Raw genomic sequence first — 13,479 nt, forward strand, 5'->3', positions numbered from 1 at the left:
TTTATGAAAGCAGAGTGCCACATCTTTTCCATGGAGCAGTTGTTGGAAACCACTGAATTTTGAGCAAAAAACACACAGCATGCCCATGCTGTAGGAGGGACTTTGCAAAGGGAAGAGGCATCAGAGCACTATCTTCCAGAAGTAACTGTTAAGTCTCTACTAGAATAAGTCAAATGAGGGTAGGTGGTGGGTGTAGAAGCCACCTGTTTTAGTATTCTAATGGAATTGATCATTTGTAGCAACCCCTAGAGATACAGTGTCCTTATCTTAACAAGGGGCTAAATGTATCTTTCTATCCAACAACGTTTTGTGTAAGCCTTTTCCCTTGCACTGCTGGAAATTGCATATAAGGGCAACTCCATAATTCAAATGAATTTTCAATAAAATTTGTTAAAATTAATGCCTAAAGATTTCAGGAATTATCCCTACTAAAAGTCAAACAAGGTTTATATATATATATAATATCGTGTGGCAAATCTGTTAATGCATACTCCTTCAAGAAAAAGAGAGATAAGAAATCACTATTATTTCTATATTTCCTATACATGATGTACATGATGAAAATAACAAACCAGTATTTTAAAATAATAGATTAGAGTAAAAAATATATAAACACAGACATTTCCCAAGTTGTGAAAACAATCCGATTCCCCCCACCCCCAAATATTGCATGAGAATATTTCTTCCAGGTTAATGTAGCAAACTGCTGGGCTCTTACCCGAGCACCCGGCAGCCCAGGTTCCCCTAAGCGTCCTGGATCCCCCTGGCCTCCTTTAGGTCCTGAAGAACCTACAGGACCCCTCTCTCCTTGAGCCCCCTGTTGCAAAGCAAAACAGAACTTGTCAGAAAAAAAAAAAAAAAAGTAGTGCAAGAAATAAAAGTGTACATACATATTTCACATTGCGAATTTAAGGCATCGATCTAACAAACAACAGAATAGTTAATGAAAGATTTTTTTGTCAACAGTGTCACTTCAGGTTTAGATCTAAATTGGAATCCTTGTAGAACAGTGGTGTTCTTTTCCATTGGCTACTGAAGGTTGTCATTAGCATCTCATTTCAATAATTAAGATTCAAAACATACATATATATCATTTAAAGGAAAGATTTTTTTCCCCTTTCCTTTCTCCTTTTCTCCCTTTGTCAAGAAAGATACAGAAAAGCAATGTCTGAACAGTTCCGTATCCTTCCTTACCCCTAGCCCTCTATGACAGTGTGCAACAGGGTTTGGAGTTAAGCCTAACTTCTGTGTTCATCTTATTTCAGGATTTGGAGCCTTGTGGATCAGGACCAGAGCAACACAGTAGAAACCAGTCTCTTTCTCTACCCAGGATCTCCCACTTGATGTTCAGTAATTGATGGGGTAACCTTACCTTTGGTCCAGGTAAACCATCAGAGCCTGGAAACCCACGATTGCCGGGAGCACCCTACAAATGATCAAAGATATTGGTATCATCATAAGTCATTTTTATTTTTAGTACTCTGAAACCTTAGTAGCTGAGATCAAGAAGTAACTTGGCTTTGCATGTATGCTGTGTATTGTTGTTAAGCACCATTGAGTCAGTTCCCACTCGTAGAAACCCTGTATAGAGTTTCCAGAGAACAGTGGTGGGTTTGAACTGCTGACCTTGTGGTTAGCAGTCCAGTGCTTACCTTACAGTTCCATATATGTATGTATGTATATATATTATATATATGAAAAAATGAGCACTAAAATAAATGTTAAATATTGAAAAAGAGGTAAGTACAGATGAAAATAATTATTCAAATAAAATTATAATAATTCACTGATTTTAAATATAGAAGTACACTGATATTTTGATGACAGGGTGATACTTTCTATAAGGATCAGAATGTTAATAATAATAATATACATTATTGTTGCTTTGTATGTAAGGACCTTTGTATTACCTGAAACTTTGTGTAAAGTGCTTACGGTACTCATTAAAATTGTGAAATTTATTTAAGTTAGTTTTCTTTACCTGATGATTTATTTATTATCCTGGAATGTAAGCACTACAGGAGCTGGGACCATGGTCATCTGGCTCACTGGTGTATTTCTAGCATCAATACATCAAATTGTCATACCCTAGTTCAATAAATATTAGTTGAATGAAGAATGACTAACAGTTGTTTCCTCACAGTTAAGCGCTCTGGACTGTGCAGTGTGCCTGTAAGCATTGCTCTTGGAGTTTCAGTCTTCCAGCCCACCAGCTGCCATGGAGTCCATTGTGACTCATAACGATACAACACAGCAGAGTGAACTGTCCTAGAGGGTTTCTGAGGCTGCCAGTCTTTACAGAAGCAAGGCGCCTCATCTTTGTCCTGCACAGTTGCTGGTGGGTTCAAACCGTTGAACTTTCATTTAGTAGCCCAATGCTTAACCACTGCACCCCAGGGCTCCTTTTTATTTTCTATACTATCTCAAAATGTACTCACGTAATTCTACTATGACTTTAAGAATTTTTTTTTTTTTTTTTAAGTATTCAAATCTTACCCTTTCTCCCAGTGGACCTGGAGGACCAACTGTTCCTGGATCACCTCGGGGACCCCTTTTGCCTTCTTCACCAACTGGGCCAATTGGACCCTGAACACCATGTGGTCCCTATTGAAAACAGGAAGATAATCATCAGAAAAATCTATATGACAAATGTATTTAATTCTGGTAGACTTATTTAATAAAATAAATCATAAATTTTAAGTTATAGCAAATAACTTATTTCCATATAACTCTCATTGCTATTATTCTAAATCCTGTAACATTTTGAGCTGTACTATTTCAGGCAAGATTTATGCCCTTCTCATTACTATTTAAAAAAAAAAAGGGGGGGGGGAATGACATATTTACCGGTTCCCCTTTGGGTCCAGCTTCTCCTTTGAAACCTGGAAATCCTGGATCCCCCTAAAATAAAAACATCAGTATTATAGGAACCAGGGCATTTAGTCAGTCCAAGCTTCTATAATTAATAACATTACATAGAACTGTAGCTGAGTCTTTAGTGATTCAGCAGTAGAATATAATCAATTAACATTTTCTCATATAATGTACAGACATTGTTTTTTTGTACACTTCAGTATAATATGGTCGCAATCCATTTATTTTACAGTGGGCTTAAAGAGATTTATTTTTTAAGTCTTGCTTTTTTATTATGCATTCTAGCATAATTAAAACAATTCCATTTATATTCAAATTTGATCATTAAAATTAGAATTATGACAGCTCTCCAGATAAATCTATATAGAGCGTGGTATAGAAAATAGACTTGTCAACTCAGAATCAAAACAGTTTTATATTTATGTTCTGTTTCTTGGATTTTGCAACTTCAAACAGTGAATTCATCTTTGAAGTGTTCTGGAGTTCCGTGTATGTATTTCTTAAATAAGCTGCAGTTTATGTTCCAGGAACCAGATTGCCAAATTCAGAAAATGATAAGATCAAATGTTGCATATCAGCTACACTCATATTTTAGTAAATCTTTCAACAGCACTTCAAAAGGATTTATCAGTATGACCACATTATTGGGACAGAATCCAAAATATTTGTTTTAAGTAGTACTAGAACAGAATGTTTTTATTTTTATATATCAAGCTTAAAAAAATATAAGCACAACTTCTCAATATGTTTATTTCCATAGGTTTATCACATTATTTTTTTCTAAAACTGATCTCTACAAAATATGGGAACTCTGTCAGTATGAACAATATACTAGATTAACTCCTTACCTCTCTTCAGACTAATGCTCAATAAATAGTTATTGAACCCATTTGTAGTCAAATTGCCATTATAAGTCTCCCATTAAATGTCTATCTTCCTCACACTGGACTGCAGAATATTTCCATAACTGCTCATTATTCAACTACTTATAAAATGCATGAAATTATTACTTTTGTATAAATATTTAATAAAATATTAAATATTAAAAATAAAAAATATTAAAATTTCATATTTTACATTGCACATCTATTGTACATCTACATTGTACATTTATGTTTTAACTTTCACTTTACAGAAAATCTAATCACGGTTTTCCTCATCTAGATAAGCCACATTATCTATGTTTCATTACAATATATGTTGTTTTTTAGCAAAATTACCGGTTGGCCTCTAATCCCTGGTGGTCCAGTGCTTCCCTGAGGTCCTGGAGATCCAGGAGGTCCCGCCAATCCAGGAGGACCAGAGGTGCCCGGAGAGCCCTATCAGACAGCAAGATGGACATAATGAGAAGAAACCTGGGGTAAAGTCTAGAGTTCACATCAAAAGATCAAGTCCATTTTTACTTCTTGAATCATAAATTCAGTGACTTACCGTTGGACCTTTGGCACCAGGAGTACCATCAGTTCCCACTGTACCCTAAAGAAGCATGTGAAAAATATATACAATGTGAAAAATATATACAACATGAAAAATATACACAACGTGAAAAACATACGCAATGTGAAAAATATATACAATGTGAAAAATATATACAATGTGAAATCATATCTTGGAGTACATAGGGTAGAACTCAGATGGTTCATCCATCTTCCAAAGGAGGCAGAAAAATTGCAAAATACAATCAACCACCACTAGATCATAAAACTATTTTTCATGACTAATCCCACAAGAAGCAAAGCATTCAAAGTTGACAAGAGAAATGTGAATTTTTGTTTGTAACTTTTAAACACTCATTCAGATTTCAAATAGAATATCTTAAAATGGGTTGTACTTGTACTACTGTTGTAAAAGAGGACAGCTTTCTGGGTTAGGTCTTAGATATTCTAGGAACTTACTGGAAGACCTTGAGAGCCAGCTGGACCTGGTGGTCCAGTTTCACCTCTCTGTCCCTGAGGACCTTCTGGGCCTCTGGCCCCTGTGGGACCTGCTTCTCCCTAAAGGGATACAAAGGAAAACATCAACTGAAGAGATGGTATGGTACAAAGTTGATTGTTTACTTAGAATTTGACATTTTAAATACAAACATTTAAAGAGACAAAAAGCAGAAAGAGGTTTATTCCAAGGCTGTGTGCCAAACCTAATTTACGGAGTTGGCCCACATTTACCCAACCCTTCACTTCTGATGACGCTCATTACCTCTCTTCGGTAGGAATGTTCTCCATACCTCAATCTTTCAGTTATGAAAATCCTATGAATCTGTCAAGTCAACTTAACTTCTCCTGTGAACCTCCACACAGTCTGGAATTTATGCTAGCACACTATCAGATGTTTTCACTTACTAAATATTCATTTTTTATCATAATGTAGATTTACAATGAAAAACTGGGAACAGCCTTACACCCAGCAATGAGTTACTCAAAGAAGGATATATGTTCTTATTCCTAAATAGCTTGTTTTCAGAATGCTTTCAGCTACAGTCATACCACCCTGAATGCACCCCCATCTAGTTTGATCACGGAAGCTAAGCAGGGTCTGTTCTGGTTAGTATGTGGATGGAAGACTACCAGGGAATATTGAGTGCTATAACCCTAGAAGCGTAGTTGGTTATGAGTTGGGCTGTTAACCACAAGGTCAGTAGTTCAAATCTATCAGTTGCCCCATGGAAGAAAGATGAGGCTTTCTACTCCTGTAAAGATTTGTTGTTGTTGTTGTTGTTTAGTGCCGTCAAGTCCATTCTGACACATAGCCATCCCTGTATAGGGCTTCTGGGGAACAGCTGATGAATTAGAACCACCGACTTTGCGGCCCAGTACATTATCCCACAGCATCATACCAGGACTCCATGTAAAGATTTACAGCCTAGAAAATCCCATACAGGTAACTAAGAGTCAGAATTGACTTCATGGCACATAACCCCCACCACCAATGTTATCCGGTAAATATTCAGATGCTTCCATCTACTCCTATGTAAACAGCAGAAGTACTTTAAGACTTTTAAAACAATATAAAACCAAGTGAGGAAGACAAATTAGCAGATCAGTTATGCTCACAGAGTTTGCATCTGTGCAGATAGTTCAGATTTAGGAATGGTGTTTTACAATTAGATCTTGATATGGCTATAAGTTTTAAAAAAAAACAAAAAACACCAAAATAAATCTTAACATCTCTAAAATAGCCTGATATCAGCTAAACTGTGTTGTAGAAAGAGGCTAATTCTTCATATTTGTTAAACTCATTCTAAGAATTCTATATAAAAGTTTATATCTTCATAACAGAACAAGAAATTATATCCTCACTCTGTATAGTCCTGGTGTGGTGCTAAGAATAAGCATTGGACTGCTAACCACAAGGTCGGTGGTTCAAACCCAATAGCCACTCCTTGGAAACCCTATACAGGGTTACTATAAGTTGGAACTGACTCAAGGGCACTTAACAACAATGACATATAAACAATATAGGGAATCATATTACTTTTAATTATAAGACAGTATATTATTTGTAAACATTAATTTCCATTTTCCTTTCAAGAAAACAATTGATTATACTTGGGTTATAAATATCTAATAAACTTGACAATGTTTACAGAATTAAAGGAAATGGAGGGGAAAGAGGTAGATTTCAGGGTAAAGCAAAATAGTCAAAGTGACTTGATTGTTTTTGTGATTATTAGGTGCTATCACCTTGGTTCAGATGCACAGTGACCCTATGTTCAAAAGAACGAAACAATCCCTGGTCCTGTGCCATCGGTATGATTGTTGTTACACTTGAGATCATTGCTGCTACCACTGTGCCAATCCTTCTCATTGGGGGTCTTCCTCATTTTCTCTGACCATCCACTTTACGAAGCATAATGTCCTTCTCCAGGGATTGTCCCTCCTGATATGTCTGAAGTATAAGAGGCAAACTCTCACTGTCCTGACTTCAAAATAATATTCTGGCTATACTTCTTTCAGTATAGATTGGTTTGTTCTTTTGGCAGTCCATGGTCCTTTAAGTATTCTCCAACATCATAACTCAAATGCATCAATTATTTTAATGTCCTCCTTATTCTTTGTCCAACTTCCAATGCATATGAGACTACTGAAGATACCATGGTTGGAGCTGGCTAACCATAGTCCTCAAATTGATATCCTTGCTATTTGAACACTTTAAATTGGTCTTGTGCAGCAGATTGGCCTAATCAAATATGTCATTTGATTTCTTGGCTGCTGCTTCTGTGAGTGTTGATTTTGAATCCAAGCAAAATGAAGTCTTTGGCAACTTCAATCTTTTCTCTATTTATCATGATGTTATTTATTGGTCCAGTTGTGAAGATTTTTGTTTTCTTTATAGTATGGTGCAACCCATACTGAAGGCTGCGGTCTTTGATCTTCATCAGTAAATATTTTAAGTCCTCTTTGCTTTCAGCAAGCAAGGTAGCATCATCTGCATATCGCAGGTTGTTAATGAGTTTTTCTTCAATCCTGATGCCACATTCTTCTTCATATAACTCAGATTCTCAGAATATTTAATGGACTAAGAAGAAGGAAGGCAAACTGCTTCTGAATGGTTAGTGTAAATTTGAAAAATACTGGTATTAATGGGGTAAACAACATGGTTTTGTTGTTAAGTGCCCTCAGATTGGTTCCGCCTCATTTGTTGTGAGGTGCCATGGAGTTAGTACCAACTCATAGCGACCCTATGTATAACATAAAGAAACACTGCCCATCCTATGCTAACCTCAAAATTGTTGCTATACTTAATCTCATTGCTGCTGTCACTGTGCCAATCCTTCTTGTTGGGGGTCTTCCTCTTTCTCTCCAACCCTCCACTTTACCAAGCATGATGTCCTTCTCCAGGGACTGGTCCCTCCTAATAATATGTCCAAAGTATGAGAGACAAAGTCTGGCGATTCTGGTGTCTAAGGAGCATTCTGGCTGTACTTCTTCCAACTTGTTGTTGTTGTTGTTGTTGTTGTTGTTGTTGTTATGTGCCGTGGATTTGGTTCCGACTCATAGCAACCCTGTACAGGGTTTCCAAGGCCATAAATCTTTATGGGAGCAGAAAGCCTCATCTTTCTCCCGCAGAACATCTGGTAGTTTCGAACTGCTGACCTTGTAGTTCGCAGCCCGATTTGTAACCACTATGGTACAACTTAGATTGGTTTATTCTTCTGGCAATACATGGTACTTTTAATATTATCCACCAACACCATATCTGAAATGCATCAATTCTTCTGAGGTTTTCCTTATTCATTGTCCAACTTTCACATGCATATAAGGTTATTGAAAATATCATGACTTGGGTCAGGTATACCTTAGTCCTCAAACTGACATTAAAGAAGTCTTGTGCCACACATCAGCCTAATGCAACGCATCATTTGATTTCTTGACTACTGCTTCCATGAGCTCTGATGGCTGATCTGAGAAAAATGAAGCCTGACAATTTCAATCTTTTCTCCATTTATCTTAGTATTATTTATTGGTCCAGTGGTGAGGATTTTTTGTTTTCTTTACACTGAGGTGCAACCCATACTGAAGGCTGAGGTTTTTAATCTTCATTGTTGTTGTTACATGCCGTCGAGTCAGTTTCAACCCATAGCAACCCTGTATAGGGTTTCCAAGGAGCAACTGGTGACCTTGAACTGCTGACCTTGCAGTTCAAATGGCTTTGAAGTCTGGTGCATTAACCCACAGTGCCACACCATTAATAAGTATATTAAGTAAGTCCAGTTCACTTCCAGCAAGCAAGGTTGTATCATCTGCATAACAATCATATTGCAGATTGTTAATGAGTCTTCCTCCAATTCTGATGTCACACTCTTCTTTATATAATCCAGCTTCTCAGATTTTGTGCTCAGCATACAGATTGAACAAGTATGGTGAAAAAATACAACACATCTTTCCTAATTTTAAATCATTCAGTGTTCCCTTGCTCTGTTCAAACAACTGTCTCTTGGTGTGTGTATAGGTTCCTCATGAGTACAATTTAGTGTTTTGGAATACTCATTCTCTGAAATGCTGTCCATAGTTTGTCATGATCCACAAAATTGAAAGCCTTTGCATAGTCAATAAAGCAAAGGTAAATATCTTTTGTGTTTTCTCTGCTTTCAGCCAAGATCCATCTGATGTAAGCAATGATAGCCCTCTTTCCACATCCTTGTCTGAATCTGGCTTGAATATGTCGCAATTGCCTCTTAATGTATGTTGCAGCATTTTTTAATTATCACTCCAACTCATAGAAGCTAGTGAGTTTGAACTGCTGACCGTATGGTTCACAGTTCAGTACTGATCCTATAGCGATGCACTAGGAGTCCTTGTAGGTGTATGGATATTATCTTGTTACATATAGCATTGTACTTCAAGATAGATCTTGAAATGTTCTTTTTGATGATAAATGTGACATCATCACTCTTGAATTTGTTGTTTCCATCACAGTGAACCACGTGATTGTCAGATTCAAAATGGTTGATATCAGTTCATTTCAGGTCAATAATGCCTAGGATATCAATCTTAATGTGTTCCATTTAATTTTTGACAATTTTCAATTTTCTTAAATTCATATTTTGTATATTCCATGTTCTGATTATTAATGGATGTTTCCAGCAGCTTATCCCAGTGGTATTTTGAATTCCCTCCAACGTGAGGGACTCATCTTCTAGCACGTTTGCTGACAATTTTATGGTGTGCTATTTGTAATCTTTCCATATCCTGGCTCTGTGTCCCATAATGTTCCATTGCTATCCATAAGGTTTTCACAATGTCCCACTGCTATTCATAATAATCATAAAAAGGTATTATTAATGGGCATTTTCTGCTGATTCTCATTTTGAGTTGTGCCCCATCAGCAAATGAATGTCCTGAAAGTTTTACTCCATTTGCGTCACCACAGTCAGCTCTTCTATGAGGAGGCTGCTCTTCCTCAGTTGTATTTTGAATGTTTTGCAACCTGAGGAGCTCTTCTTCTGGCACCATGTCTGACAGTACTATTAATAATATTTTCATCTTCTGACACTATATCTGACAGTGTTCAGCTGCTGTTCATAAGGTGTTCAGTGGCTAATTGTTCAGAATTAGTCTGTCTTTCCTTCTTCCTAGTCCTCATAGCTACCATAATTCTCCTTTCAACTGAAGATAAGGGTACAGATTTAGGAAACAAAACTGTTAGGTGCCTAGTTATGTTTTCCACCGTGCATCTGTCAGTTTGTTGTACTGTGGTGGCTTGTATGCTGCTGTATCTAAAGCCAGTATGATGAAATTGAATAATTCTACTAACTTCTTCCGTTTGAAATTGATCAAACATGTAATCAGGACAGTCATTGGTGACTATGGGAATGTGAAGGCTGTAAAAAAAGAAAGGGTCAGTAGTTGAAAAATATGTCCTTGGTGATAGAAGTGATGCTGAGGAAAGTATAATAGAATTCTGCAAGACCAATTACTCATTCATTGCAAATAACTTTTTGTTGTTGTTGTTGTTGTCAGGTGCCATGGAGTCAGAACCGACTCATAGTGACCCCATGCACAGCAGAATGAAACAATGTCCGATCCTGGGCCAACCCCACCACCGCTGCCACACTTGACACCATCAATGATGCCACCTGGCTGATCCATCTCGTTGGGGGTCTTCCTCTTTTTCTCTGACCCTCCACCTTACCCAGCATGACATCCTTCTCCAACGATTGTTTCTTCTGGACAATATGTCCAAAGTAGGAGAGACAAAGCTTAGCCATCCTGGCCTCCAAGGAGCACTCTGGCTGCACTTCTTCCAAGAAAGATCTATTGGTTCTTTTGGCAGCCCATGGCACTTTTAGTATTCTCCTCCACCACCACAACTCAAAGGCAGCAATTCTTCTACAGTCTTCCTTATTCACTGTCCAGCTTTTGCATCCATATGAGGTTACTGAAAATACCATGGCTTGGGTTGGCGCACCTTAGTCCTCAAGATGACATCTCTGCTCTTCAACACTTTAAAAAGTTCCTGTGCAGCAGATCTGCCCAATGCAATACGTCGTCTGATCTTAATTGCTGCTTCCACGAGTGTTGATAGTTGATCCAAGAAGAATGAAGTCCTTGACAACTTCAATCTTTTCTCCATTGATAAGAATGTTGTTTATTGGTCCAGTGGTGAGGATTTTTGTTTTTCTGACATTGAGATGCAACCCATACCGAAGGCTGTGTTCTTTGATCTTCATCAGTAAATATTTCAAGTCCTCTTCACCTTCAGCAAGCAAGGTTGTATCATCTGCATATCGCAGGTTGTTAATGAGTCTTCCTCCAATCCTGACACCACGTTTTTCTTCATAGAACCCAGCTTCTCGTATTATTTGCTCAGCATACAGGTTGAATAAGTATGGTGAAAGAACACAACCTTGTTGCACACCTTTCCCAATTTTAAAACATTCAGTGTTCCCATGTTTTGTTCGAACAACTGCTTCTTGGTCCAGGTACAACTTAAAAGGCATCTATACACATAGATCTCTACAGATGGAATACACAGGAGTTAAATTAACTATATTGGTGGGAAGAGACAGTGAAAACTCAGTCTCATCAACTAAAACAAATAAAGGGGCAGACTGGAACAGATCATCAATTGCTCATATGCAAGTTCAAGCTAAAGTTTTAATTTCAGCAGTCAAAATAAGGACAGGGACAGAATGTGGAAGAGATAATCAATTGCTCATATGCAAATTTAGGCTGAACCTGAGGAAATTTAAACAAGTCCACGAAAATCAAAATAAGACCTTGAACATATCTGCAATGCATACAGAGACCATCTCAAGAACAGAATTGATGCATTAGACATTTGGTTGAAGACCAGAATAGTTGTAGGATGACATTAAGAACATCATACAAGAAGAAAGCAAAAAAGTCTTAAAAAAAACAAAACAAAACAGGAAATAAAGAAAAGATCAAAATGGATGTCAAAAGACACTCTGAAATTTGTTCTTCTGGCAATCCATGGTAATTTTAGCATTCCTCCCCAACACCATAACTCAAATTCATCAATTCTTCTGTGATCTTCCTTATTTATTGTCCAACTTTCACAAGCATATGAGACTACTGAAAATACTTTGGCTTGCTCAGGTGTACCTTAGTCATCAAACTGACATCCCTGCTCTTGAACACTTTGAAGAGGTCTGGTGCAACAGATTTGCCCAACGCAATACATTGTTTGGTTGTTTGACTGCTACTTCCATGACAGTTGATAGTGGGTCCAAGAAAAATGAAGTATTTAACAACTTCAAACTTTTTCCATTTACCATGATGTTATTTATTGGTACAGTGGTAAATATTTGTTTCTTTACATTCATAGAAAACTGATACTGAAGTTGTGGCCTTTGATTTTCATCAGTAAGTATTTTAAGTCCTCAGCTTTCAGTGAGCAATATTGTATCATGTGCATATCGAAGGTTGTTAATGAGTCTTCTTACAATCCTGATGCCATGTCCTTCTTCATATAATTCAGTTTCTCAGTTTTTTTGCTCAGTATGCAGATTTAATAAGTACGGTGAAAGAATACAATCCTTGTGCACACCTTTCCTGATTTTAAACCATCCAGTATGTTCTTGTTCTGCTCAAATGACCACCTCTTAATCTATGTAAAAGCTCTTCATGAGCACAATTAGGTATTCTGGGGGTACCTATTCTTCACAATGCCATTCATAGCTTGTCATGATCCCCACAGTTGAAGGTCTTTGCCTAGCCAATAAAGCATAGGTAAACAGATTTCTGGCATTCTCTGCTTTCATCCAACATCCATTAGTACTTTCTGTAATTCTCAAATAGTTTTTCTGTGGGCAGTTTTGTTAAGCATTTCATCTCATCAGATAAGATTAATCGACTTTGGCAATGATATTCCTTATTCCATATCCTTCTCTAAATCTAGATTGAACTCTGACAGTTTCCTGTTGACTTATTATTGCAGATGTTTTTTTAAATTATCTTTAGCAAAATTTTACTTGCATGTGATATGAATGGTACTGTCCAATGATTTCCACATTCAGTTGAGTAACCTCTCTTTGTAATGAGCACAAATATGGATCTCTTCCAATCAGCTGGCCAGATAGCTGTCTTCTAAATTTCATGACATAGAAGAGGGAATGCCTCCTGTACTGCATCAGTTTGTTGAAAGATTTCAATTTTCATCCCACCAATTTTAAGAACCTCATTCTTTGCTAATCCCTTTAGTGCACCTGTACGTCTTCCTTCAGTACAATTAATTGGCTCTTGATCATATGCTGCCTCTTGAAGTGGCTGAACCTAGACTATTTTCTTTTTCATACAGTAACTGTGTATTCCTTCCACCTTCTTTTAATGCTATCTCTATCATTCGATATTTTCCCCTTTGTTGTTGTTAAGTGCCATCCAGTTGGTTCTGACTCAAGGCAGCCCTGTATAGGGTTTCTGAGGGGCAGCTGGGTGAATGTGAACTGCTGACCTTCTGGTTTAAATTGACCTTGTAGTCCAGCACATTAATCTGCAGCACCACACCAGGATCCCATTTTTCCCATAGAATCCTTCAATACGGCAAGTCAAGACTTAGATTTTTTCTTCAGTTCTTTCAACCTAAGAAATGCAAAGTGTTTTCTTTTCTTTTGGGTTTTCTAACTCCAGGTCTTTGCCCATT

At 37.3% G+C, this 13,479-nt stretch overlaps 1 protein-coding gene across 1 annotated transcript in view; it reads right to left on the reverse strand.

The window, feature by feature from the left end:
- The window catches only part of COL5A2 (collagen, type V, alpha 2), a 214,197-nt gene that overhangs the window by 45,943 nt on the left and 154,775 nt on the right, over positions 1-13,479 (reverse strand). Inside the window, exons 19-25 of the mRNA XM_006864036.1 lie at positions 4,770-4,868; positions 4,306-4,350; positions 4,095-4,193; positions 2,848-2,901; positions 2,497-2,604; positions 1,373-1,426; positions 719-817 (exon numbers count right to left, since the gene is read on the reverse strand). Of these exons, the coding sequence (XP_006864098.1) occupies positions 719-817; positions 1,373-1,426; positions 2,497-2,604; positions 2,848-2,901; positions 4,095-4,193; positions 4,306-4,350; positions 4,770-4,868 (558 nt within the window). The remainder of the gene's footprint in view (positions 1-718; positions 818-1,372; positions 1,427-2,496; positions 2,605-2,847; positions 2,902-4,094; positions 4,194-4,305; positions 4,351-4,769; positions 4,869-13,479) is intronic.

This window comes from Chrysochloris asiatica, unplaced genomic scaffold (genome assembly GCF_000296735.1).
Source record: "Chrysochloris asiatica unplaced genomic scaffold, ChrAsi1.0 scaffold00059, whole genome shotgun sequence".
Lineage (NCBI taxonomy): Eukaryota > Metazoa > Chordata > Mammalia > Afrosoricida > Chrysochloridae > Chrysochloris > Chrysochloris asiatica.